Source organism: Takifugu flavidus, chromosome 12, assembly GCF_003711565.1.
Source record: "Takifugu flavidus isolate HTHZ2018 chromosome 12, ASM371156v2, whole genome shotgun sequence".
Classification (NCBI taxonomy): domain Eukaryota; kingdom Metazoa; phylum Chordata; class Actinopteri; order Tetraodontiformes; family Tetraodontidae; genus Takifugu; species Takifugu flavidus.
The window spans coordinates 1,671,494-1,699,068 of record NC_079531.1 but is presented as its reverse complement, the minus strand read 5'-3'; the positions used below and the strand labels follow the sequence as shown (position 1 = coordinate 1,699,068).

General features: G+C 50.2%; 1 protein-coding gene across 7 annotated transcripts; it reads left to right on the top strand.

The window, feature by feature from the left end:
- Positions 1 to 259: 259 nt before the first annotated feature.
- On the top strand, positions 260 to 27,257 carry LOC130534583 (unconventional myosin-Ic-like). Of its 7 annotated transcripts, XM_057048875.1 has the most exons (33): positions 260 to 414; positions 511 to 718; positions 15,529 to 15,684; positions 15,802 to 15,917; positions 16,754 to 16,952; positions 17,587 to 17,667; positions 17,973 to 18,152; positions 18,785 to 18,883; positions 19,328 to 19,438; positions 19,629 to 19,700; positions 19,878 to 19,997; positions 20,228 to 20,301; positions 20,387 to 20,492; positions 21,084 to 21,164; positions 21,255 to 21,346; positions 21,423 to 21,517; positions 21,621 to 21,667; positions 21,750 to 21,830; positions 22,245 to 22,350; positions 22,736 to 22,853; positions 23,008 to 23,121; positions 23,210 to 23,286; positions 23,374 to 23,442; positions 23,521 to 23,605; positions 23,676 to 23,835; positions 23,952 to 24,035; positions 24,506 to 24,599; positions 24,678 to 24,733; positions 24,814 to 24,949; positions 25,025 to 25,095; positions 25,174 to 25,271; positions 25,343 to 25,442; positions 25,582 to 27,257. In XM_057048875.1, the coding sequence occupies exons 2-33, from the start codon at positions 629 to 631 to the stop codon at positions 25,606 to 25,608; spliced, it is 3,195 nt and encodes a 1,064-aa protein (XP_056904855.1). In that variant the 5' UTR covers positions 260 to 414; positions 511 to 628; the 3' UTR covers positions 25,609 to 27,257. The 7 variants fall into 7 exon arrangements, with proteins under 7 accessions (XP_056904855.1, XP_056904854.1, XP_056904858.1 ...); XM_057048874.1 differs by lacking the exons at positions 260 to 414; positions 511 to 718 and adding an exon at positions 2,737 to 2,865; XM_057048878.1 differs by lacking the exons at positions 260 to 414; positions 511 to 718 and adding an exon at positions 2,868 to 3,142.
- Positions 27,258 to 27,575: the final 318 nt, after the last annotated feature.

The following is a 27,575-nucleotide window of genomic DNA, read 5'->3' as shown; positions in this document are numbered from 1 at the left end:
AGAAAAAACCTGAAGTTAAGGCTCTACCTGATAAATGAGTGAATTAACGACCTAATGGGTGAATATCCCTCTGTTCCGCCGGGGTGAACGGGTGAGCCCGCCCCTCTAACTCACCCCTCCGGTCCAGGGAGCAGCGAGTCCATAGAGGACCTCCGCGTCTCCACCTGGACGTGTGACGCTGATAAAAGCCCCTTTTGCTTGCGTAACACTGTCATCATGAAGACTTATGAACGGGAGCGCCTCCTCCTCTCAGGCCTTCGCTCCAGGAACAAAAGACACATATCCTCTGTTTGTGACACACACCTCAGGATAATCTGAGCTCCATATCCTCCCGTGATCCCTCGGCTGGAGAGCCAACATCCTCTGGCTGCAGCGAGGGGAAGCTGTCCTCACTGTGACTCTGCTCTGCAACAGGTAACACCCCAGCTGCACCACTCACTGAATTCTTTACTTTTCAGCTCAGTATGAGGGGAAACAGGTGTGACTTTTGATTCTTTTTCTACCTTTCAGCCATCAGCCGGTGTTCCCGGGTACACCTGAGGGGGGAGAGGCACCGTACTTTGTTCTGACTCTTAAAGGAAAGCAGAGTCACTTTTGAGGAAAGGACAGGAACCAGCGACAGGTCGCGATGATGGAGCTGAGGATCCAGCTAATTCCCACCGGAGAGATCATCCTCCCTCCGGGGAAAAATGGAGAAAACTACTGCCACAACTGCAAGGTGAGTTCCCCGGGCCGAGGCTGCTCGGGTCAGGATTGGTGCTGACACAGCTGAGCTCTCGGGGGGTCGTCCCCTCCAGGGATGAAGCTGAGAAATTCACGCTGCAATATTTGAGATTCTGTGCGTTGTGTCCGTCAAACAACAGGCCAGGATTTAACAGCTCACTCGGGTTTTATAGCGTCACCATCAGATGAGAAGAGAGGCTTTTGGTCTGTTATTGCAGCTCGCCACCAGGGGGCCACCATGGAATTCACGTAGATGCCCCCTCATCACCCTGGCAGACCAAAGCCACACAGGACCTTCGCCTAATCGATGAGTTTTTTGGTTCATATTTCTGTTGTGTTGCGTAGCTAGCTGCTAACTGCAACACTGCGGCTGTTGATGATTGTTTTACTCTATATAATCAGACTTGTACGTGGCTCAAGGCACCACTGGGTTCAGACCACCATGCTGATGTATAGTCAGAGGAATGTGGTGTGCTTCATGCAGCCCGCTGTACGCTGATGATTGGGGTAGCACGGAATGTACTGTAGCCGGGATGGGAGGAAACGACAAAAACATTCCAGTACGCAGCTCCACTCCCCCCATCACCACCACCACAGCCACCATCCCCACATTCCTCCAAGGTCGAATCACCCTGAATGTTTGTGAAACGTACGTGTAGCCAAAGTGTTCACTAAGCTACAGGACGGCGTCCGTTAAACCCTGACCGTCAGCGATAAACAAATGAGGGTCACGGACTGCTGTCATTGAGCGGGCGCGTCAGCCTCATTTGGTGGAGCTGGAGTCCAAAGGAGGAACACTCTTTTGTTCCCCAGATTATGAAATATGACTTTTTAAATGGCGTTACTCTGGAAAAGTATGTCAAATTCTATCGGTGCTCATTCAAAGGGTGAGCAGAGGTCATCCAGTTCAGCCCATCAACAGGATGTGCGTGTGTGTTTGTGGTTGTCTGTAAGTGCTGGGGGTGGGGTGGGGTGGGGGTGTCACGGATCGATCACTCCCCCCTCTGGCAGTGCCAGCTTATTACAGTGGCATCCAGGTCACCTTCATATGAGCATATCAATATCCGTAATCAGAGACTTATCGTCGATCCTGGCATTTCATAAGCCAATATTGAACCTCTACTCTTTATTCTTATCACACCGGCAGCTGGCCACAGACAGAAATATTACAAATACAGACGCATTTGGTTTGGGTTTAAGGTTTTGGTGACACGTTGGGGGTTTTGTATGTTGATATGATTTACCATGACTCTTATGTTGTGATTGAAAAGTGAGTTTCACTGCGCTACTATCGTTGCTAAGGCTACTAAAGTAATCTTAGAGTTCTAAATCTTAATCCAAGGCATGGAGAGTTCTACAATTCAGGTGCCAGGGAAGTACACAGAAAAATGAATTATATACTTCAATTAAAGGGTTCAAAGTAACACTATGATCAAGTTAGACTATTTTATATTGGTATATTGGACTAAATTAGAGTTTTGGGCTAGTTTTAGTTCAGTTCAAATGTAAATAAATACATGAACTCCAAACCGGAGTTCATGTATTTTTTTTGGCGTAGGAGTGACACCTCTCTTCTGTGTGGAGCATCTTTACGACTTCTGAAGTTGCAGTGGCGTCTTAATGACGCTAGAGGGCAGAATAGCCCTAGAATTTCTCAGTTCTTGTTATAATAAAAACTTTATCTCTAATAATACACCCCCCCCCCCCCCCCCCCCCCCCACACACACACACACCTCTGTAATTTGCAGGATTGCTTAATATTCTGAAAATAAAACACCAATTCTTAAAACTCATATTTTAAAAAAAGCCTTTGCTAAATTGTTTAAATATAATCTCACATTGATAGGAATCCGGATTAGAAGTTTAATTTGGCTGCAGATCGTTTCAAGAACGTCCTGGATTACCTTGAGACGGAAACGCAAGAGGGCAGCGGAGTTAATGGTGATGAGGTGTTTGCAGAGCAAACAATGACGCCATGGTGAGTGGCCCGGCTATAATAAACCCCATCAGTCATGCAGGAGCTGTGGGATGGTTCATGGAAGACTTCCTGGTACTTCATGGCTCGGCTGCCTCTCAGTGAAAGAAAGCGAAAGAGGAGTAATTGAGACGGCGATCTTTCTGCGGAAGCTGCGTGATGATTCGGTGCGTGATTATGTGCAACCTGTGCAGGTGACTCTCGCCGAGGCTGCCGCGGAGCCCAGCGCTGCGGACGGACGCGCTGGTTTGGACGGGAGTGGTGGTGGGTGGGAGGGTCGTCGAAGCGGGCAGGACTCTGAACTGCGTTACCTACTGGGAAATACCAGTCACTCATTCACTGACTGACTGGACCGAATTGTCACGTACAGGCGGAGCAACACATCTCGGCAAAGTCAACGAAAAGTCGCGTCAGCTCATTTTTTTAACAAGGACTGTTTAAAAGGTACGTTCCGTGTCTTCCAACTTCACCTACGTTCATATATCGGCCAGAGGCACCAGCCTCGTTTAATTCTAGCACTGGTGTTATGTTTCTGGGCGCTCTTGAAAGTTTTTCAGGTTACTTCGTGACGCGGTCAGCGTTGCCATGCGTGGAACGCGTTCCACCAAATTCCAGTTAGAACTTGGGCAATTTAAGGCTCCAACCAGCGCCTTTTATCATGTCATCAGGGAAACACGCCCAAGTGAGAGCCAGTGTTCAGCAACATGCATCGGCGAGTTTAATGCGTCTGTTTTTATTCAAAGTTCTGGCACGGGTGGAGATTTAATGGTGGAGTTGAAGCTGTGAACCCAGTCAAAGCCGGCTGAGGTTCAGGTGAAGGTTTGGGCCAGACTAGATGTCACACAGAATATAACCCACATGAATCCCCACTGTCTGGCAAAGGGGCACAAGAAGAAATCGGGGTTTTTCTGCTCTGCTTGGACTGTATTACGGCGCTGTTGCGCGCACAACGCGCGGGTGACAGCTTCAAATCCTCGGGTCTTTTTATAGCCGCCAGACAGACGCAGATTAAGACAGCTCGGTTCACCTCGCAGCAGCTACACAGCCTGACCCACGTGTGAGCACAAACCTGCTGTTGGGTTCCGGAACATTAGTGTCCCTGCAGCGCTGCAGTTTAGTGCAGCTCTATATTTACTCCTGCAGCGGCCTGGATCCTCCCGAATCCATCCGCCATCGCGTCCGACCGGCTGTTCATGGAAGAGTCGGGGCTGATCATGTAAACGAGAATGGGTTTAGGGCCACATAGGCTGAGGAAGAGGGACGAAGAATCCCTCAGAGGTCTGATCACCTGTTGCTTCAAGGTGACCTAGAGGCCAGCCGCCCCCAGCATTCCCTGCAGCTGCCCCCCGGAGGACCTGCACTTGTGCTGGAGGTCTAATTTAGGACCATGGTGAGTGCGGGACCAGCCTGTCCTGCACACATCGCTGATGTCGATAGGTTTTTCCACAGCAGCTCCCTCTGCGCCAGAACCCCCGGGGAGATTTATTTAGCTCCACTTTCCATCAGCCTGATGTGGTGCTGGCGACATCCGTGGTTTTACCCCCATGGCAGCTTTGTTGGGTGGGTCCAAGTGAACTATCACAGCTTTTACCTCAGCACATGGCCTGTGAATTATTACGCGTTGAAGGAGGCCGTTTCCATGTTTGTCATCATCGTGTCCTTGCACCAGTCCAGGTAGAGGATGTTGGGATGTAAAGAGGATTAAAGGAAATGGAGCTCACTTTTGCAGCTGTGTGTGCCTCAGCTTCACCCCCCCTGCTGACACCTTTACACTTACCCAGCATGCAACAGTGGAGTGGGACGTATGGGACTGAGAGGAATCCATCACGGACCAAAACGAGCCGCCGAGCGAGAACTTGAGCGTCGTTTTTAGCAATTAGCTTGTATTATTCTGCGGCGTCTGCCGCGCGACGCAACACTGACTTCCTGTGACATTAGAACCAAGGAGGTATCGAGAACGCGGATCAGTTTATGCCAGTTAAATGGAGTGGATCTAATGGGCTTTGCTTGGAAATGCCAGTGATGTGTTTGGTATGTTGTTTAGATGACTGATGACCGCGGCCGATAGCCGCCGCCAGTCTGGGAGACGTACAGCGTGGCGGGAAGGTCGGCACGCCGGGCGCCGGCTGTTTTCAATCGCTCTGATGCAGGTGACCCGACTCTGAGCCTTCAAAAGCCTCGTAAAAGGTTTAATTCCATAAGGTTTTGGCAGCGTGCTGCGAGTGTGGCTCAGGTGGAGCGGACGGGGAGTCGCGGCGTGTGCGAGCTGACTCGGGGAGGGGGTGTTCGTGCTGTCGGGCCGCCTCGTTTTGTGCTGCAGCTTTTCCTCGCGAGTCCTTTTCCCACATCCCGCAGCAAGCCCGGCGGTAGAGCGCGCCCCGCCCTGCTGGGAATAAACGTTATGAGTGACCGAATCCTGCTTTTCCTCAGTATTACAGTCTTGAATGCTGTGGGAGTAGAAAACCTGGAAATGAGTCAAAACCCACAAGCAGCTCCACTGCCATTTTTGTACATGCAGCATGAGCGCAAGAGCCCGGAGCCTAAAAGGAGCTCGCGCCAGATGCTTTGAGATGATCTTCTCTCCCCACGTTTGTCGCTCCTACAGCCATGTTTTCTGTGTTAACCTCACATCTGGACTGGAGGAGGAGTTCAGCCTCACCTGAAGGAATAAACCATCGATCTAGTTCACTTAGAAGTGGCAGTGCGGATTAGCTCCTCGGCTACTTAATCCAGTCCCGCTCTCTCACACGCCCTATTTCAGATTAACCAGATAATGGCACGCATGTGATAATCCCAGTTCAGAGGCTCTCGCACTTGAAGAAAAGAAAAATATTCGTTGCACGTTCTTTTCTAAAGATAGTGTGAACTCCCTGTCAGCCTCCTGCCCAGTTGTTCAACGTTTGGGATATTTTCTGACGTGTGTGTGTGTGTGTGTGTGTGTGGTGTCCCTCCGTGACCTCCATTGTCGTGTCCAACTGGCGTGAACCCTGTGAATCCTGCGTTGCGTCACAGCTGTAATTACACCAGCGCCGCTCTTGCATACCGGTGATTTTCCACCTGTTTCCTCCCTCCTCCGCCCACTCTTCCTCTCTTATGACCTCTCTTATGATGCAAATCTCAGCCTCTGTTCTTCTTTTGTGACAGCGTTTGTGTATATTTGTGCTGAATAGTTGACTGAAATCAGGGAGTTCTCCTGGTTGAGACCATGAAAGGAGTCTCCTTTCACTCCGGCTCTTTGGTTAACCTTTAACCAGGTCTGTTAACAGTGTTGATTATGACTGTACTGTGAAGGCAGGTGTGACCTTGGACCTTGAGACAATGGGGGGGTGTTAATATGAGAGTGGAGCTTGTGGAGACACAGATGGAATGTGCGAAGGCAAAATAAAAGTGGTGGCGACTTCCTGTAGAGCCTGACGAGACCGAACACGCAGCAGGATGAAGCTGCACAGCACTGACAGCACAGACGGTCCGTAGCGCTGCCTCCCAATCCCAAGCCAGGTCGATGTTCCCCCGGGGTTCCGAAGAGCGTTGCGGTCGATCAGCACTTCCTCCACATTTGTTCTGAACCGCGAGCAGAATGTTGGAGATGGTCGGGATGGTTTGAGTGGGTGGAGCCCACGCCACCTTTTGGATCTGGTGAGGATATTTCTGTGGGATCTCGTACCGTCGGTCGCTCCGAGACGTTATTATAAATATCACTCTTGATAATCCGCCGCCGCGAGTTTGAATCCCGCGGCTGCCGCGGTTCCCCAGCTGACACCCCAGCGCGGCCCTGCCCAGTCTGGGACAAGTGTTTAGACTGGACGGAGGCTCCTGCTGGGGTAAAGAGCAGCTGTTCTCGGGGTATTTGCTGAAGTGGCCGGAACGCCAACCGCGTTGCTGCATTAATCTCACATTATTAATCTGATAACATGTCATAAAAGCCCCCAAAAGCCTCACTGAAACCCCGGTGCCTTGACGCAGAGCAACAATAGTCTCTGGGCCGGGACAGCTGCCGTCACGTCGAGCGTGCCGTCATTGTTGGAGCCACACGTGTTCACCCCGTGACACTTGTGTGACCCGTCCCAGCAGACGGTTAGTCATACTTGGCAGCATTTCCGTCATTACTGGGAGGATGGATGGAAGGACGGGACGGAGCGGAGCTGTCTGGCCACAGGAAAGGGCCCAGTCGGGGCGGCGACCTGTAGCTGTCTCCAGGTGGGAGAGGGTATTGCTGAGTGAAACCCTCCAGAGATTCCTCCCAGTTCTGGGAGTTGCCACATCAATTTTGGTGCATTCAGATGGCGCGTAGGAGGAGTGCAGGAACTTATCTGACGAGCTATCGCTCGGGTTTCTCACATTTTCGTGCTGATTTTCTTCTCGACCTCTCTCCACCCATACACCCTTCCTTCCTCCCCCTCTGTCATTCCACCCCTGTGTGATGCACAGCTATAGAACAGCTGAGAACTTTAATGACTGAAGAGGTTTCCTCCCTCCTGCTAGATTAGATACAAAATTGAATATCAGTAAAAATCTATGACAAACAAAGAAGAATTTCCCTGTTTGCTTTAGCTGCCTGGTTTGGTTTTGTCCTGGAACTCCGCTGTTATTAATGTCTAATCAGCAAAAAGGAAATGCTGGGAGTAAACAGGAAATTCAATGTTTAGAAATATGTCATGCACTCATGCTGATAGGTCTAACTGTAGTGCTTCCTTATTGACTTCGCTGCCAAGCTTATTCATCAGCGGATAGTTACAGGCTTTTAAATTGGATCGTTCACACTCGTAGATTAGTTATCAGCACTGTTGTGCATCAGGGAGGCGTTTTAAACTGCAGCAAAAGTCCGTCTCCATATAAGGCCAGATGGGTATAAATACACCTCAGAGGGCCGCTATTCTTTCAGGAGGCCGGCGGAGGAATGATGTGAACTGAAAGACTGAAGAGGCAGAGAGGAGAAAGTAAAGAGAACGAAGACCTGAGGCCCAGCGGGACGGTGCTAGGAAAGGGTGGGAGTGGGGGTTGTGGGGGTGGAATATGGCCAATATTTTGAGTTCTTTCTCCGCGTGTCACCACTTGCCTGCTGACTGTGGGAGAGGAGGGTTTTTTTTTTCCCTTCTCACCATGAAGCTTAAAAAAAAAAAAAGTCACGCTTTTATAATAACAGGACAGTAGAAGTCAAGGCCTTCATTCAGTCCTATCTTTGTTTGTGCTTCGTGTTTTGGGTAAAAGCGCCGTGTGTTAGCCTGAGCGTCTGGTTCAGCGCTGGCGATGTCTTGATTGATAAATAAACCCACCAGGAATTCCCTCGGTGACCTGGTAGATTTAAGCTGCCTCCTCCTCCATCCAGACCAGATTACATCTTCATGGAATATTGTAGACTTTAGGAAATGCCTGCATGACCCAAGTGCTGCCACAGTGGAAAAGAGGTGTGTGTGTGTGTCTCTGTGTGTGTGTCTGTGTGTGTCTGTGTGTGTGTGTCTCTGTGTGTGTGTGTGTGTGTGTGTGTGTAAATGTAGATGACGTCTTTATGGCCTCCTTCCAGTTGGAGGATTTTAGGATTCGGCCTGTCCCCTCGGTGGAAACCTCTCGCTCTGCTGCGGCCGGTTACGCACGGACGCCCGCGAGGACGCAGCGATTGGCTGAACCCAGAGCAGCGAGGGCGGCGACAGGGGGAGAAACGGGAAGATCTGGAGTGCATCTCTCTTCCGGGAAGCCCCTTGTGTCAGTACAAGGGCAGACAATGCTGAGCTGGCGTCAGGACCAGTGAAGGCTCGTGCATGATCAGGCCTCCCGATCCCTCGCCAACTTCCTGCTTCTTATCCTCGTCCTCGATTCTCCCATCCAGATTTTTCTCTCTCCTCTGCCCACTCCTCTGGTTCTTGGCTCTCATTTGCCGCCCACATGGTTTGCATTCTTTGGCTCTGACATCACAGGCTCGCTGCTCTGCCATTTATTTTTCTCTTTTTTTTCTGTTTGTCTTACTCTCTTTGTTCTTTTCCTCCGTTCCCTCGACGTTAAAGCCTCCTTGTGACTTTGTGATTCGGTCGTCCCGGCTCCTCTCCCAAGGCTCCCCGACGGTTGTGATCCGCGGAAAAGGCCGAAGGTTCCTCCAATATTTATTGTCATAGCTGTTGCGTAACCTCTTGTCTCGGGACCGAGCGCAACAAGGGCTTTGACCTCCGCGGGAGTTCAGGGACGCGCGGCCCACGGAACCGCGTGCAGAGCGGAGCAGAAACTTGGGTTTGCTTCTAACGGCTTCCACCGGGGGATCGGAGCGCCTCGTTCGTAGATTACCAAACGGCTTCGCCCACAAGTTGACCAATCCGCCAAAGCTCTATTGAAGGAACTCGTGTTAGAGGAACAGACGTGAGGTTTAGAGGCAGCTATGATGCAATTCTGCCACATAGACGAGGCAATAAAGGCGACGGGGGTAATTATGTTTTGCATCGTCAAAACAGAGCATTTCATTTCCAATATTAGTTCCTGGCTGATGATGTGCATCAACAGCCTCAGCATTAGTCCCCCCTGGGACAGGGACAGGGACAGGGACATTTACCGGTCCCATCTCATGGCGGATGGCTCCATTCTCCTTTGACGTGGTAACTCAGTTTTGAGCTTCCTCAAATCTGCACTTGACTCGATATCACAGCCTCGTCATGTGAAAGCAGCGGGCCGGCGGCTTCACACACGCCCAGTTCAGTAGCTGTCGCCAGCTGTGCCAATTTTATAGCAGAATCCCTCACTTTTTTTCAGTGAAATTGTTATTTGTCTACACACAGTGTATTAAAAGGGTGCGACACTCACTGCGCTGGCTGTTTTATGCTGGGTCTCATTGGGAAATCCTGTCTCTGGGCGCAGTTTCACAACATTTTAAGCAATACGAGACCGCATTGGTCTTTACAGTCTTTACAGTGTGACCGATGGAGCTGAATCTGTCCCCGAGGCCTAAACTGATGCCCATGGTAACGTTTATGCTGCCAACGTAACCACGTTTTCCATATCAGAAACGTAGCTTCTTCTGGAAACCTTTCAGTTTCTATACCATAGCTGCCTGGCAGACGTTAACGGATAAGTCACTGCATCCCTGAGATCTATTTCTAATATTTCCTTTTTGGACGAGGAGAGAGTGTGGAACATTTCTATATTTATCCTTGATAATTCAATTTACTGGAGAGGAAGTGAGTGAGCAGGGGCGGAGAAAATGGTAAAAAAGAAGAACAGAAGGGGAAATGTGAGTTACGATCAGTAGTTTCCCACAGAGCCGAAGCCACAAGGGTTCCACATTCTAAAAGTGATCAGTGGGACTGAAGCCTTTTTTTAAAAGTCTTTCCGTCTACATGACACTGGCGAGGCGCACGTCCTTAAAACGCCATGGACCAAGCTGACGTGTTGCTGAGCCCTTTAATGACACTTTTATGATATTTGATGACCCCGTTGTCATTTATCTCCTTTAACCTCAAAGCTGGGTTATAATCGGGATGCACCTGCCTCGATCCGGCTGCACAAAGGTTGCACATGGTTGTAAAGCTCCTTTGAACAGAAGGATGCGGTACAATATTTAGCTTGTTTCCATGGCTTTATGAGCCTCAGTGGTGCTATTAAGAAATATCATTTACAGCCTCAGTGCTGTAAAAGACTGATTGAATGTGCTGCGTGACTCCTTGGATAAAGAGAGCGAAACAAGGCCCCAGCAGATTCACAGGTGGAGAGGATGTGAAAATATATTCATGTTGTGCTCACAATTAAAGTGTGCAGGAAAAAAGCGGAGTGGGGGTGAGAGCAGCAGGCACGAGAGGGTTAATGTGCTGCAGCTGAGGGCCACACCGGCGGTCAGTCCCAGCCCCTCCTTCCTCCAGCTCACTGCAGCTATGCCACCTCAACATCAGCGCTGGAACACACACCCGTGGAATGTTCACCCTGCTCACTTTTATCCTGCCGCGTTAATAAAGGAGGTTTCTCCTTGTTGTGTTGGGTGTTTGCAGCTGCAGCCTTCACGTCTGTTGTGTCTTGGTTGTTTCCTGTGGTCTCTGCAGTGTGTTCTCACACGCTGGTGAGAGAGACGCTTGGATGGAGAGAGAGCGACGGGAGGGAGAGGGAGAGCATCTGGACGACATTATTGAGATTCCTGCAGCAGGGGCTCTAATTATCCTTCTATACTTTGAGTTTAATTTCCGGGTGGTGGCCAGTAGAGGGCAGTGTGCGTTAGGAGTTCACTACTTTCCCAGGGAGTGTTCTGGTAGCTAGATGGTACCTGTAGAGGCCTCTGCAGGGCGGGTGAGGCAAATTACACCTGAAGCCTCAATCGAGATATTTAACCTGCAGGCTGTGATCGCAGTCGTTGGATCTCCTCTTATGCAGGTTTTAGGTCAGAAACAGCCTCGACTGAGAGTGAGAGGGGAGCCGCAGGAAAGGAAGAGCCCGTAGAGACATGAAAAGTTCAGCCCTGGTTGGCACCATGGTTTGGCTTTTTTCTCTTGGCTCAGCAGGAAGGTCATCCTAATGAGGCCTATAAAACCTGGCTTGACTCTTTGAAGCCACAGCTTGTATCCTCTTCCACCTAAGACGAGAATGTCTCGGCATCAGGAACTTCCGAGGTCTGCCTCACCTTTGAAGCCTGTTTGAAACTATGTCTGTGTGTGCAGATCCAGTATTATAAAATAAACAGGGCAGGTCACCTTCATTCTTCGCGCACTTCAGGCAGGAGTGACAACTTGAACACTTGAGCTCAGCTGGTTCGGTATTTGTGAACAAAAGGCTAAAATAAACATCAATCAGACGGAACATCGCCAAGCTTTCCTCATTGTATTAGATGTCTGCCTCCACCGGACCCGCCCACCGCCTGTGAGATGTCAGGTGTGATTAGCATTAACAAGCAGATGCATCTGCGGGGGGGTGTGCCGCTCAGTTCTGGCGCTAATTAGCGTCCCTGTAATGACACCAGGACAGTGGCGGTTAGTCAGTGTGGGTGGGTATTTTTTTGCGTGTTTTCTGCCATGTTGTGAGATGCTGCACTGCATTTCTGCCTCTGCAGTTAAATGGCAGCGAGAGAAGAGTGGGTGGGGGCAGGAAAAAGGCTTCAGCAGATGATTATTTATTAGCTTTTGTCGTATTTACTGTCGAGGAGTTTCCCCTTTCTCACAGAAATACTCCGGGATGTGGACGCTCTCTTCACCCTTCTGGCACGGGGCTCATTTTTCTTTTCTCATCCTTCTATTCTCTCCACGGGACGTTATGGCCAGATGTAGATATTTGGTGTGTGCACATGTAGTTAGCTCTCGTTTAGGGGCAGCAGGGAAATAAAACACACCGGGGAAGGATTTGAGTTTAAGCACACAGAGAGAGAGAGGGAGAGAGAGTAAAGAAGGAGGGGGGTTATGTGTCATTTAAAACAGGGACTATTTCCTTTGGACGAAGGGAGGGAGAAGAAAAGTGGGAGAATGAGTAAGAGAGACAGTGAGGTGTGTGTTAGACGTGTGTTAGCAGCAGTAAGAGGAGAAGCGATGGCAGCTGGGCTTCAGGACGGAGGGCAGAGCTTCTAAAAACAAACCCTCGGTTAAATAGAGGCTGGACGCGGTGCTGCAGGCCACATTCTTGCTGGACTATCGGCACGGCGGGGAGGAAAACACCCTGTCCAGATCTGGAGAGGGAGGGAGAGCAGGGCAGGAGCCATGAAGTACAGACCCTTGGTAAGACTTCTCACTAAGTCAGTGAGGGTTTGGGAAAATGCCTGTGGTTGAATCAGGGACCCGCGGCTGCATGTGTAGGTTCCCTCTCTGCTATCCTGCTGCACTGACTGAGTCTGGAGGGTTTTAATCTCCATTTCAGTGGTAAAGAAGGTAAAAAAAAACGTGTTGGTGGGCTTCATCAGCCATCCCAACATTCCCAGGAATGATCCCAGCATTCCCAGGATATATTTCTTACACTCTGGACATGTCATTGGGAAGGGAGGCACATATACCATAGCAGCGCCAGACTGGACATTCTACTGAACATGTGGAAGTCTTTAAACGCTCCTTGCTGATGTCAGCATCTTTTCAGCCCCACTCTGCGTTTGTTACCTTGATAGCAGAGCTGTTTGCACAGAAAACGTTCTGATATGTGAGAAGGTGTGCCCTCATTGCCACCTGTGTGTGTGTGTGTGTGTGTGTGTGTGTGTGTGTGTACCTCTCCGGGGTGAGGCAATCACACGGGGGTGTTTTGTAACCGGGCAGCATTCTTTGGCACCGATTGAGGACTGTGGATCTTCATGAAAATGAGGTTTACTATGTAATCGTTGAAATCAGAGTCGGTCCGAGTTCCTCTTAGTCATGCTGTGCTGGAGCTCTCATGAGGATTTAATAAACATTTATGAGCGTTCTGTGCTCGTGCAGCCGTGCGTGCGCAGGGTGGACAGCACGCTGCACTGACAGATTCCTGACACACTTCTCAGCGTTGCCGGCTGTGCGTCGGCCTGTTCGGGCTCGGGTTCGTGTCGTTTCACCCTCAGAGTTTCTACGATGCAAAAAAAAAAAAAAAACTTGTTAAAGAAGTTTAACAAGTGAACCAGGCGACTGTGTGATCAGTGTCAAGGGGAAACAGGGGAGGAGCATCACCACGGTGGAGCCGAAGCTAATTCAGTCTTAACTAATGAATAAAATCCTGGTAAACCTGAATGAGTTCAGGTTGTTTTAGGGGCGTCGGTTTGGGATTTCCATTCTGTTAAATGTCAGAATGTCCTGAGGTGAGAGTCGTGTTCTTTTAAATGCCTCTCCCGCAGCTGCTGGTTGCCTTGTTTTGCCCACACGTCCCCTGGTTTCGTAGTCTCTCGCCCCAGCCCGCCACCCCGCCCTGCCCCGCGGAGCCAATTTTGTGCTTCAGAGTCAATTTCTTTACAAAGGGTGGAAAAAAAAACCAAAAAACAACAACCCAGTTTTTGGGAAGCGTGTCGCCTGCTGATTGATGGAAAAAGGGCGCACCAATAAATCAGCATCTCCATCAAACGTGCTGCAGGACAGGTGCTTTGATTGGTTTCGGATAACAGCATAAATCCGTCCGGGAGCGCCGGAGCCGGTTGGATGAGGTTTACACAAACGGTCTGACACCTGAGCTGTGTGTACACACAACGCAGCGTAAAGGTCACACCGCTACGCTTCACACATCCAGCTAATTTGTCCTTCGTTCATTGCAGACTTTAGCTGTGGATGGGAGAGATGCTGCACAGATTCTATCGATGTCTTAACGTTAGCGTAGCGACAGGTCCTAGCGGAGTTCCTCAGGTCCGCCTCAGGTCTCCTGCTAACCTGCTCACAGCCGCCTTGTTTGCTGCTCAGGATGTGGAAAGTGTGACGGCATGTCAGAGCCGGGTAGGCACGTACATGGCGTGTTCCTGTGATGGGGTGGGGGTCCGACGTGCGCCGCTACGCTTAGGAAAGCCAAACAGTGAGAGCGGTATTGGGGAAACAATGAAGTAATGCAGCGAGGGTGCGAGACTGAAAGAAGAGGGGAAAGTGGATGAGGAAAAGGAGGGGAGAGGTGAGGGGAAAAGCTCTGGTTTCTTTCCTTCAAAACATCCATGCTTGGAACGCTGTAATTCCAGGCTATCTTTTCTTTTTTTTGCTTTTGGTTTACCCAGTTCCAATATAACTTTACTAAATCCCAGTCACCCTTTTTAGCGCTTTACCTTCCTTCCTCACCACTTCCCGGTGCCTCGCTGAGGCGTTTAGCCGGAATTCTGCAGCCGAGCGGAGTTGAAGAAAACCTGCTCGATTGTCTCTTTAATCCGAGAGTTGAACTTTCCACTCCAACACACGTGGGGGATTAAGATATCAGAGATGGGGAGTGAGAACGCCCGAGTCATCACCAGATCGTGGAGATTAGAGGGGAGTCAGCTCCGACGGCCTTCCCCTCTCGGCCTGGACGCGCTCGTCGACGTGCTATAAAGATAAAGTGCGGAGGTGGGCCAGAGAGCTAATGATGGTCGGTCTAAAGAGACCCGCTGAACCCTCTGAAATCCGGGATCACGTGCACGCTCGTCAGTTTTCTGATTCCTTTCGGTTCGCCGTCGTGTTGTTGAGGCTCGGGATGTGTGGAATTTCAGGGAGTATTGGAATGGAATGAAGTTGAAGGGCTGGACTCGCATCCATTACATCTTCACTCCTCTCCGTGTTTTTCCCTCCTGCACTTGTGCGCTAATTAATAAGTTATCTCCTCCCTCAAGCTTTGCCGTCGTTCCTCCTCATCTCTGCCTCTCTGGGGGGATGGAGATTACTGTACTGTAACACAACAACAACACCTGCTGTACGTGTCACCCGCACCCTCCAGGAGAGTTCAGTTGCTTTTAGCTGCATCCGACGCCGACCTGATCATGGATCTGGCCGACATTCGCAGCCTTGTGCTCAAAACTCAGACGTCTATTTTAGAAAAAGGCTTTCTCGGATTCAGCGACGTGAAACATGTGGGTTCGCCTTCTGGCTCTGCATGCTTTGAGGTAGGTTTGCACCTGGGGTTCGGTTTTGGTGCAGATTTCTGCGAGACCTCTGCAGTAATGGCGAGACTAGGATCGCAATGAAAGAAGGAGCGCCGCTGAGCCGAGGGGAGGGTGGAGGCAGGGTCGGACGCATATACAGCTGGAGAAACATGCCAGCGTGATTTCACCACGCCGCGTTGTTACAGAGAGCGTTTGGATGCGAGTTGAGCGCGGAGCCTTGAGATGAATCACCGTATGTTGAAAGAAGCTTGATTCTTGCAGCGTTGATCTCATATAGAACCACAGCCCTGTGTGTCCTGCACAGTGTCATTCACTTTATAGATGTCTTACATGTTCGGGTGTTATGTCATTCAGCTGCTGACCCTCCCTGCTTCTTCCTTTCCAGGTGGTGGCTAGTGACGGGGTGCGGGCTATGATGGAGTCGGCCCTGACAGCCAGAGACCGGGTGGGCGTGCAGGACTTTGTTCTGCTGGAGAACTACACCAGCGAGGCAGCGTTCATAGAGAACCTGCGCAAGCGCTTCAAAGAGAACCTCATTTATGTGAGTGAGAGTTCTGTCGATAAAGCTTTTTCACCTCGCTGTTCAAGGCCGGTCTAGAATCCCTTCAGTCGCATCCTTTTCGGCACGTTTTGGGACATTTGTGTCTTCTCTCCACAGACGTACATCGGTTCGGTGCTGGTGTCCGTCAACCCGTACAGAGACCTGGAGATCTACACCAAGGACCACATGGAGCGATACCGGGGGGTTAATTTTTACGAGGTCTCGCCACACATGTAAGAACCAAAGCTCTACTCTTGTTGAAAGAAAGGTTCTGAAGGAGCAGCAGAACCTCTGTCCTGTTCCTCCCAGGCAGTCACATATGGAATACATTCGTTTTCCCATTTGACTGCCAGGATTAAAAGCGTGCGTGTTGGAAGGGGTGATTTACGACAGCTCTTAATGACTGGAGATGAAACGCCGATGATTTCATGTTGTAGCTCAGAGTGTCGATGGCAGAACCGCTCACACTCGGGCTTTTGTGCCGGTCCAACGTTGAGGCAGTTTTAAAGGCTGCCGCAGGAAGTTTTAGACAATTCCCCCGTTAAACCCTCCCAGAGGGCGTTCCTGAGACCTGGAGTGGCGCTGGTGCCACCCGGTAGCCTCTCTGTAAACGTCTGTCCGTCTGTCTCTCCGAGTGGAAAGACGGATCAGCTGTAGCCAGCAGAGGTGGAGGGAAAACTGGAGGCAGAAGTGGAAAGAAAAGTAAACACAAGATGGTACCAGGCAAGAGGATTCCTCCCCTGAGAGGGAATTCCTCTGGCCTAAACCTGACCTCTCAGCCCTCCTCCATATCACATGCACACACACACACTGTCACATCATATAAAAGATGGCTCGCCCACAACTCTGAGTGGGTTTCTGGTGTCGGTCATGTTGGAACAGGCTGAACCAGCAGAGTGGTGCTGACGGCAACCACTGATGGATGATACTGGGATTAAAAACAGGCTCTACTTGACTTGATTAATCCAGCATATTTCCATATTTTGCTGCCGTATGTCACATTCACACGCATGTTTTCAGTCTCGTTGCTACAAACCGCAAACGTTCGCTTCCTCTTCCACTTTCACAGCTACGCAGTGGCGGACAACTCGTACCGGTCCCTGAGGACGGAAAGAAAGGACCAGTGCATCCTCATCTCTGGGGAGAGCGGCGCCGGGAAGACCGAGGCCTCCAAGAAGATCCTGCAGTACTACGCCATCACGTGTCCGGCCAGCGAGCAGGTCCAGCTGGTGAAAGACCGCCTGCTGCAGTCCAACCCTGTGCTGGAGGTGAGCAGGCTCCTTATCTGTTGAGCGATGGGCTGCAGAACAAAAACGGGGCCTCGATGACACTGGCTGGATCACTTTTGTGGTAAAACAGCGTGTTGATACATCTGGGACTTGGCTTCTTCTCTTAATAAATGTCAGCGTCTCCAAAATGCAGCGTTCATTCAACATTCTGAGCTGTAATATGTCACCGTTGGTAACGTACTTTGGCCTTATCGGTATACCCAGCAGAGTCACAAGAGGCTTTGTTTTGCTTAGGCTTCGGCTTGAGTAAATGTGCAGCGGCCCCCAGGGGCCACAATCAGCGGGGATCTTTTGTTTTCAGTGGCAGTTATTCATTTATCTGGGAAATCTAAAAGCTCAGCGGGGGAAATTGGGCAGCCTTCACGGGACGGCCTGCGGTCTGCGTCTGTATGCCGGAGATTAAAGGACTCGGAGGTGCAACACGTGACTGAAGCACTTGTTTTGATGTCTGACATGTCTCTGCCAGATGAGTTCCAGATGTGTGCAAGCGTGAGCGTGCACGCCGTGTCCTGTAATCTCTGCTACCGTGCAACACTGCAGGGACTGTTTCTCACTGCTGCCTCCTCGTCGAGCGCCCTTCCATCCATTACCTCTTCTCTCTCCGCCCCAACAGGCCTTCGGCAACGCCAAGACGTTGCGTAACGACAACTCGAGCCGCTTTGGCAAATACATGGACATTCAGTTTGACTTCAAGGTGAGGAGGGTCGTCTGATTTCCTGTCTGGTTGGGTGCCGACAACACCAAAGCACAGTTTGAGGTTTTGCTTCGATATGACAAGGATGCAATATTTAATATACTCTTTTTTGTATGTGTGTGATTGGTCACGTCACTCCTCCCTCTTTATCCCTTTTTGGGCACATCAACTGTATTATTGTCTGACACAAACTGCATGATAAATCCAACATGGTACCTCAGTACCCCGGCCTGATCCTCTCCTCCTCCTCCTCCCCCTCCCCCCGCTGCTCCCCTTTCTCTCTCTGGCCATGCTCACGTCGGCAGGGCGCCCCGGTGGGAGGCCACATCATCAACTACCTGCTGGAAAAGTCCCGCGTGGTTCACCAGAACCACGGGGAGAGGAACTTCCACATCTTCTATCAGCTGATTGAGGGAGGAGAGGAAGACCTGCTGAGGCGCCTGGGCCTGGAGAGGAACCCCCAGCAGTACCAGTATCTGGTCAAAGTATGTATCTGATACCACAACCAATGAAATTATTCTGGTCTGGTGACGGTGGCTCTTCTGTGTCAGACATGCAGCCGAGGCTCATGGGTAATATCCTGTCAAGACTGGCCTTTCCTGCCAAACTTCCACACAAGACATGATTGCACTTCAGTTTTGATTTGCTTGATGCAACATCTTTGTTCCCCAGGGGAAGACCTCTTATCAGCACCTCGTAAACGTAGACAGTTGAACTTGCAACGATGCCAGTTCATTAACTGAGTGAAGTCATTGTGCAGCCACACCTCGGCCCCGAAGAAAGACATAAAACCTTAATGGTGCAGTCTGTCTGTCACCCTGCGTGTCTCCCTGTGGGAGTTCTGCTTAATAGGCTCTCAGCCAGGGACACGCAACTGGAGGAACCTTCCTCAGGGGGCGAACGCGCCCGGTACTGGCTGAAGCCGAGCACACACGAGCAGCACTAGCAAAAACAACTCGTGTTTGTGCAAGAAGGTGTTTATCAGCGCGCATAGGTCGGTGTTTACTTCACGCCTAAACGCCTGCGTGCACATTCAGGCTCCTTCTGCAGGACGTTCAGACTTTGATGAGAGAGTAAAACCGCTGCTTCACTGTTAACGTGTGCTCTTTCTCCTCAGGGTAACTGTCCTAAAGTGAGCTCCATCAACGATCGCAACGATTGGAAGGTGGTGAGAAAAGCCCTGACCGTCATCGGCTTCAACGAGGATGAGGTGGAGGTAAGGACCCGGACTCTTCATATTAAGCCTCCATGTCTGGGTTTGCACCAGTGCATTGTGGGAGCTGTAAAGTCCAGGATATCTCAACAGCCCTTCATTTTCAGCCGAATTGCCTGAAGTCTGTATCTCAGGGGATCCTGTTGCAGTTGTGGCAGCTCCTCAATCCTGGAAACGGGGAGCGTCTGCGCACATGCGACAGCTGAAGTGTGAAATGGTGTTTTCAGCAGGTTCCTCCCCCTCAACTGGAGCGCTCGCATTTTTTAGATCGCTCCGCGTGTTCTTCTGGAATGCGAGCTAATCAGATCCAACCTAATCCATCCACTCGAATCGTTATCTCCCTGAGAGCTGTGGCATTTTATCATGCTGCACCTTTGTCCCCTTCACTTCCTGCCCTCCACCTCTTCCTGACCGCTTATTTTCTCTCCCTCTGTCAACTCCATGCAGGAGCTGCTGAACATAATTGCCAGTGTGCTCCACCTGGGGAATGTGCAGTATGGAGAGGAGGAAGGCATTGCTCACATCCCCGCTGACACACAGATAAAGTACCTGTCCAGGGTAAGAAAGTGAAGCCAAGAGAACAAAACATACCTAAAGAGCACACACACACACACACAAAACTCTCCAAGCTGCAAAGGAAGGAAGACATCATTGATGCACCTTCAGCCCCTCAGCTGCATCCCCCTTAGACGTGTGTGTTGTCACTGCGGAGGCTGTGCTGCGTGCTGAAACTGTCACACTTTTCCAGTTGTTAGGAGTGAGCGCGTCAGTTCTGACGGAAGCACTCACGCACAAGAAGATCATCGCGAAGGGAGAGGAGGTACGTGTGGACAGGCGCTGTTGTTGAAGCGTCCAACACTCGTATACACATCTTTACCGTCTGTGTAATGTCTGGTTGGGTCTGCTGTAATTATGTTGTGACTGCTGCTGTGTCACTGTTATTCTCTGTGTGTGTGTGTGTGTGTACGTGCGTGTGTGTGTGTTTCTTTTCTATTAGCTGATGAGCCCGTTGAACCTGGAACAAGCATCGTCAGCACGAGATGCTTTGTCCAAGGCTGTGTATGGACGAACCTTCACGTGGCTGGTTAATAAGATCAACACTTCGCTGACATATACGGTATACACACACACACACACACACACACACACACACACCACACACACACACACGTACACACAAACGCAGGCCATTATCCAGCCTCTGTAGCGCAGAGTATGAATATGCGTTGCAGCACAGCTCCCCCTTGTGGACACATAAAGTCAATGTTTCAGGGTTGATATGATTTTTATTTCATGGTTTTCCTTTAACAGGTCCAGAGCTAAGTTTTCTTGTCTTTCTCCAAACAGGATGACACTTCCAAGTACTACTCTGTCATTGGCCTGTTGGACATTTACGGTTTCGAGGTGTTTCAAAACAACAGGTACAGTATTTACAGTCGGACTTTTAAATCTTTTAAAAAAGTAAGATAAGTAAGCGTGTGTGAGTTAACCTGTCCCGATCCGCAGCTTTGAACAGTTCTGCATCAACTACTGTAACGAGAAACTGCAGCAGCTCTTCATCGAACTCACCCTCAAGTCCGAGCAGGAGGAGTACGAGGCCGAAGGCATCACGGTCGGACACCGTTTTCTTAATCCACAACACATTTCCACAAAGCTAAATCGTATTAAGAGTGTTTTAACACAAAGCTCCTGATGGGATTATAATGCAGTTGTGTGTTTCCGAGATAAATGTTTCATCTAATTTACGTCCCTGCAGCTTTACTTTCAATCAAAGGGCCACCCCAATCAGAAATGACCCTTGGTGACGTGATTATTTGTTCATTAGTTATTTTACTTTGGGTCTTCTCTCGCTGTCTTTGATTTTCTGCATCTGTCCGGTTTCCTTTGCAACAAAAGCCTCTTGTCTTCCGTCTCTCATAAATTCACCGGTCGCTGAGCGAAATGTGGGAGAAACGTGGCCGCACCTCTCAAAGAGGCCATTATGATCTGAGTCTGTGGGCTTCTCTCTTTGTCATCTGTGTGGAAATTATGTGTCTAGTGCTGAATCATCCCGACTCTGTTGCTCTGATCTCGCCGGTGATGCAGATGTGCGTGTCCACGTGTTCAGTGGGCGTGTCAGGATTCCTGAGGCTCTGATTTGACATTGTGTGTTGTGAACACACAGAAGGTGATTTTTTTGTGCATTGTTTTTCCCATGATGCAGTGGGAGCCGGTGCAGTATTTCAACAACAAGATCATCTGTGACCTGGTGGAGGAGAAGTTCAAAGGCATCATCTCCATTTTGGTACGGAGAGGCTGAAAAAAAAGGTTTATTTTCAAAGAACTTGTGAGGAAAACAGAAGTTGTGTTGGACTGATGGTCTTTTCCGCCCCAGGATGAGGAGTGTCTGCGACCGGGGGACGCCAGCGACTTCACCTTCCTGGAGAAGCTGGAGGACACCGTTGGAGGACACCCGCACTTTGTCACGTCAGTTCAGTCCCCGCCCTTCCGTCCTGCCGCTCTCACGCCGTTATTAATCCGCTGCATTTGTGTTTCCATCCAGTCACAAGCTGGCGGATGCAAAGACCCGGAAGTTAATGGGCCGTGAGGAATTCCGACTGCTGCACTACGCCGGAGAGGTGAACTACAACGTCAATGGTGTGTGAATCCTGCTTGAAGCCCGAGCAGAAGCAGCAGATACGCGAAGATAATGAATAAAAAGTGATAACGGCGTGTTCATTTTTGCTCTCGTGTCTGTCAGGATTTCTGGACAAGAACAATGACCTGCTCTTCAGGAACCTGAAGGAGGCGAGTTCTCATCTATTTCCTGTTGCAGTGTTTGAGGAAGTGTGTTGTGGTTTTAATAAGTGTGTTGTTTGTGTGTTGGCAGGTTATGTGTATGTCCGAGAACAAGATCCTGACGCAGTGTTTTGACAAGGAGGAGCTGAGCGACAAGAAACGGCCTGAAACGGTGAGATCTGTGTGTGTGTGTGCTTGTTTGTGTGTGTGTGTGTGTGTGTGTGCATTTTCCAGCATCTCTTTCTCACAGCACAACAAACAGAGGTGTGTTTCCCTCAGTTATGGTGAGTGGGTGGTCTGATGCGTCCCACTCTCTGAAGAATGCCCTGACACTTGTGTGCCCTTCACTCACACACACACGCACACACACACACACACACACACACACACACACACACACACACAGCTGCCACACTGGTCCCAGTGTTCTGGACTGGGCTGCCCAGCCTCTGCTTGTGTAGATTTTCCCAGTTGATCATCCCTGTTTTCGCTCTCTCGCCTCCTTTTCTCCTTCCCTGACCTTCCTCTCTTCTTCTTCCCCTCTTCGCCGCCGTCCGTCTCACATCGTTTGCTTCTGCTCCTTCAGGCAGCCACGCAGTTCAAAGCCAGCCTGGCGAAGCTCATGGAGATCCTCATGTCCAAGGAGCCGTCGTACGTCCGCTGCATCAAGCCCAATGACTCCAAACAAGCAGGTAGGAAGTCCGTTCTCACGCAGCCAAAGTTCCAGTGTAGCAGCAGCAGGGTTACGCAAGAGTCCTCGTAAACACCTCTGACGCGGCTGAGCAGCTCCAAGAGTTGAATATTTTCCCAGGGTCGGGATTTTAATCTGGAGCTTTCGCTAATTCCAAACCAAAACAGGTTGTTTTCATCAGCGTGAGCGGCCCGGCGTTCCTCCCCGTGTGGTCGTCAGCACATCCAGCCGGCTGTTGTTCCTCTCCACAGTGGCCCTTTTGTTTTCCTCCCGTTGTTTTCCTCCCCTCTGTGGCTCCCGCTTCCCTCCGTCAGTCCTCACTGGTTTTCTCTGGTTGGTTTTGGCCGACCTGACCTGAGCCCTCTCTCCCTCTGCCCCCGTCTCAGTGCGATTCGACGAGGTGTTGATCCGTCACCAGGTCAAGTATCTGGGACTGATGGAAAACCTGAGAGTCCGGAGAGCCGGCTTCGCCTACAGACGGCGTTATGAGGTCTTCCTGCAGAGGTCATCACCTGCTTTGTCTTTTTAATCGATACAAACACGAGAACATCAAGTATTTAATCCAGTATCCACATGCTGGTGATCGAAATAGCTTATAGATTTTATAAGCTTTTAATTAATAGATTTTAAAGTCCCTGAACCGCACTGGTGTGTTTAGGTACAAATCCCTGTGCCCGGACACGTGGCCCAACTGGCAGGGCAAACTGTCTGATGGAGTGTCCACACTGGTCAAACATCTGGGGTACAAACCTGAGGAGTACAAACTGGGAAGGTGAGCAGCACCACCAAAAGCTTTGCTGTACCCTTGAAACACGCTGTTTTGGCCTCTTCCAACATATTGTCCCGGGTCCCGTCGACAGATCCAAAATCTTCATCCGTTTTCCCAAGACCTTGTTTGCCACCGAGGATGCTCTGGAGCAGAGGAAACACGGCCTTGGTGAGATCTTCCTCTGGGTTTAAGGCAAATTTGCATCTTCACCGCAGATTTGATTGCTTTGTTTTTCTGTTTGGGTCGAATGTGCAGCCACCAAACTGCAGGCGGGATGGAGAGGCTACAGCCAGAGGTCAAAGTACCAGAAACTCAGGACCGCAGGTGAGGAATAAACGTTCTTCATTTGTGGCTCGATTGAAGATTTGTTCTTTTTCTTAATTTTTGAATCTTTCCTTGTAGCTATTGCCATCCAGGCATGGTGGAGAGGGATCCTGGCCAGGAGGAGGGCTCGGCGCCGGCGAGAGGCTGCTAATACCATCCGCAGGTAGTGCAGACCATCACGTGGTGGAACACCTGTTTTCTACATGTCTTTTAAACTCCGCCCCCTCCCCCAGGTTCATCAAAGGCTTCATCCACCGCCACCGGGAGCGCTGCCCCGAGAACGAGTACTTCCTGGACTACGTGCGCTACTCCTTCCTCATGAAGCTGCACAGAAACCTGCCCAAGAATGTGATGGACAAGAGCTGGCCGACGCCTCCTCCTGCCCTGACCGAGGTGGGACACACACACACACACACACACACACACACACACACACACACACACACACACACACACACACACACACACAGTCAGACCTGCAGACTCTGACATCTGGTCTGGGTCCTCAGGCATCGGAACACTTGCGTAAGCTGTGCATGCAGAACATGGTGTGGAGCTACTGCAAGAAGATCAGTCCCGAGTGGAAACTCCAGGTGAGCGTCCTGTCATCCCAGTCTGTGGCGTTCCTCCTCGTCTCCTCTCCTCCTCTCCTCCTCTCCTCCTCGCCTCCTCTCCTCTCCTCTCCTCTCCTCTCCTCTCCTCTCCTCTCCCCTCCCCTCCCCTCCCCTCCCCTCCCCTCCCCTCTCCTCTCCTCTCCTCTCCTCTCCCCTCCCCTCCCCTCCCCTCCCCTCCCCTCTCCTCTCCTCTCCTCTCCTCTCCTCTCCTCTCCTCTCCTCTCTCTCCTCCTCCTCCTCTCCTCCTCTCTCCTCCTCGCCTCCTCTCCTCTCCTCTCCTCTCCTCTCCTCTCCTCTCCTCTCCTCTCCTCTCCCCTCCCCTCTCCTCTCCTCTCCCTCCCCTCCCCTCCCCTCCTCTCCTCTCCTCTCCTCTCCTCTCCTCTCCTCTCCTCTCCTCCTCGCCTCCTCACCTCCTCACCCCCTCACCGCATTTGAATCCGATCCAACAGATGGAGCAGAAAATGACGGCCAGCGATATCTTCAAGGACAAGAAGGACAACTACCCTCAGAGCGTTCCCAAGCTGTTCGTCAACACCAGACTCAGTGAGGCTCAAAGAGTTGTTCCTTGCTGACTGTTCCCGCATGTTCAAAACATTTTAAGCGTCCCTTCCTCTCCCTCAGACGGGGAGGACCTCAACCCGAAGGTGATTCAGGCTCTGGGCAGCGAGAAGATGAAGGTTAGTCGCGCCGCCGTTGTCAGGTCCGAGCACCGGCGCCAAAGTGTCTCCAAACGTTCCCGTCGTGTTTGTGTTGCCAGTACGCCGTGCCCGTCACCAAGTACGACCGGAAGGGCTACAAGGCTCGATCCCGCCAGCTGCTGCTCACCTCCAACAGCGCCATCATCGTGGAGGACGCCAAAGTCAAGCAGCGCGTCGATTACGCCGCCCTGAAAGGTCCTCGCTCACTTTGTTTCTGCGTCGGTATTAAAGAGGTTCTTATTTCTTGGACGCTAACGCCTGGTCCTGCAGGTATCTCGGTCAGCTCGCTCAGCGACGGCCTGTTCGTCCTGCACGTGCCCGCCGACGACAACAAGCAGAAGGTGAGAACAGCAGCTTCTTTTTGAACGAGCCCGTCGGGCCCAGCGGGAGGACTTCATGGTCTGCCGCTCTCCTCGCAGGGAGACGTGATCCTGCAGAGCGACCACGTCATCGAGACGCTGACCAAGATCGCCATCTGCGCCGACAAGATCAACAACATCAACATCAACCAGGGCAGGTGAGGAGCCGAGCGAGTGGCGCCGAGCGAGCCCACGTCCGGTGCCTGACCACGCTGGTGTTCCTCCACAGCATCAAGTTTACACTGGGTCAGGGGAAGGAAGGGATCATCGACTTCACGCCGGGATCGGAGCTCATCGTGGCCAAGGCGAAGAACGGACACCTGTCTGTGGTGAGGCGAAAGAGCGGGAAAAAAAACCCTCTGTTCTCACGAGAATCCTGGTTTCACACGTGTGGGCGGGTCTCAGATAGTTTGAGTGACAGCTGTTTGACAGGAAATGACGCCTTTTTCTCACCTCCGTCTCTTACAGACGGCGCCCAGACTGAACTCCAGATGATAACTGCACGCCCGCCACCAGGAACCAAGTGACCCCTGACCCCTCCCACCCTCCGATCGCGAGCGCCGACCGTGATCTGCACCAGCCAATCAGACACCAGCTGTCACCACGCAGGTGGCACGTGCTTCCAATTAAAAACGAATAAAAACCCAGCAAAACTAATTGATATATTTATGTTTATATGTTATGTTTTGGATTAATACTGTTGCTGTTTAAATATTCTGATTTTATATGTAAAGCCAAGGAATAACGGAATATTTTGGTGCGTTTTTCGGCACCACGTGACTTTATTGTGCTTTATTTTGGAACACGACCAAGAGAGCGATGAGGGAAGAAGTCTGTTGGTGATGAAAATCAGGGTTGCTTCTCTTTCCCCTGTTCGCTGTTCTGCTTGATTGTTGGGCTTAATCGGCTTTTCCCACCGGGGTTTGATGGGGCGCCATTTTGGCTGACAGTACGTACGAGAGCTGTGAGTTTGAGGGATGGAATAGATGATGTATGTGGAGGAACGGTTGAAAACAGAACCTTGTAAGTGAGAGTGGAGTGAATGGTGAGCGGGGAGATGTTGAGTCGCCTCCACCCCAGGAGGAACCAGTGCCTTCGTTCCTGAACTATTTATTCAGGATGTCGGTCCAGCTGTTTATCAGTGAATGGCGCAGGAATGAGTCCAGCATTGTTTCGAAGCGCCGCTCCAGCTGCTCCAGCCCCATGTGGACCCTCAGCATCGACTTCTCCTCCTTTTGTCTCCTCTTTTCTGAAGCTTCTTGCTGTGACAGTTCTGATGAACACGTCCGTCATAGGTGTTCAAAACCCACTAACTCTTTCAAAATGTCAACTTTTTTTTTAAAAAAGGTTCAGAAATTCCACAACTACTGTCTTATTTTAATCCATTTTTTTAATTTTGCAGGAGAAATTAGTTTTTTTTCCTTATGTTTCAATGACCATGGCACAGAGTTCTGAATCAGCATTCGATGCTCAGCAGGACAATAACAATAACCAGCTTTAAAAAAGGCCTGTTTCTGTCCTGAAATCTGACCAAAGACCAGCCGTGAAAACTGTTTTTACCACAGGTGCTTTACAATGTTTCCGAGACTTTTCTTTTTCCTGCTTTTTTCTCAGAATTTACTTAACAATGGAACTTTTTGGCAGGTGGAATCTGCCAACGTGGGATTAGATCCTGCACTACAAACCAGCCAGAGATCCTGTTGATTGATGATTTATAGTTGTCTGATTTAAATATTCTTGAGTGTTGTTGTCAGGTGGGAGATCTGATGTACAGAATGTTTTCTGGGTTATAAATGAGCGACTCAAACCGACTGAGGTTTAATGGGAAACATTGAGAGTTAAATAGAAACACTTTATTCCTGTTTTTTAACATGAACTTGTGCCTTGACAGCTCACAACATGAGAGATTTGTGTTGAAATGTAAGAAACAAAGAAACCTCCCTGACAGACTCTGGTGTTTCTAAAAGGCTCCAGCAGCACACGAACGTCTCCTCTCTTTGTTTTTGTCGAGCTGCAGATTTGCAGGTGTTTTCGGTCCTGACTGACTGTAATCGCCACACAAATGTAACAGTCATGCCAACACACTAAAAAAAAGAAATACTAAAGATCTGAAAATTAAACACTGATCATTAAATATGGATAAATGGCTGTTTGTGTTTCTTGCAAATAATCAGAAAAAGGATTTTAAAAAAAAACTCCATTATGTTGTCTTACAAGATGTCAAGATTTAGATTTTTACACAGTACTGTTTTTGTGGTTATTTTAAAATGTTATAGGCTGCGGCTTGATGTCTAGCACTTCATACTTTGCAAAGACATGTATAGAGTTATAGCAGCATTTATAAATGTGCACAGATTGATGAAATCCCAAATTAGATGCATATGACACCGAAATGCTGCATTCCGCCACCAGATGTCGCCATTGGTGCGAATATTTCCGCCCCTCCAGGCTTTAAGTGTTTT

What these genes read in the sequence shown, in the direction of transcription:
- LOC130534583 (XM_057048872.1), top strand. Translation starts at nt 13,858, where the DNA reads ATGGGAGAGATGCTGCACAGATTCTATCGATGTCTTAACGTTAGCGTA. An exon ending in GGACACCCGCACTTTGTCAC is followed by an intron (nt 21,347 to 21,422) that starts GTCAGTTCAGTC and finishes GTTTCCATCCAG; the next exon opens with TCACAAGCTGGCGGATGCAA. An exon ending in GTTCGTCAACACCAGACTCA is followed by an intron (nt 24,600 to 24,677) that starts GTGAGGCTCAAA and finishes CCTCTCCCTCAG; the next exon opens with ACGGGGAGGACCTCAACCCG.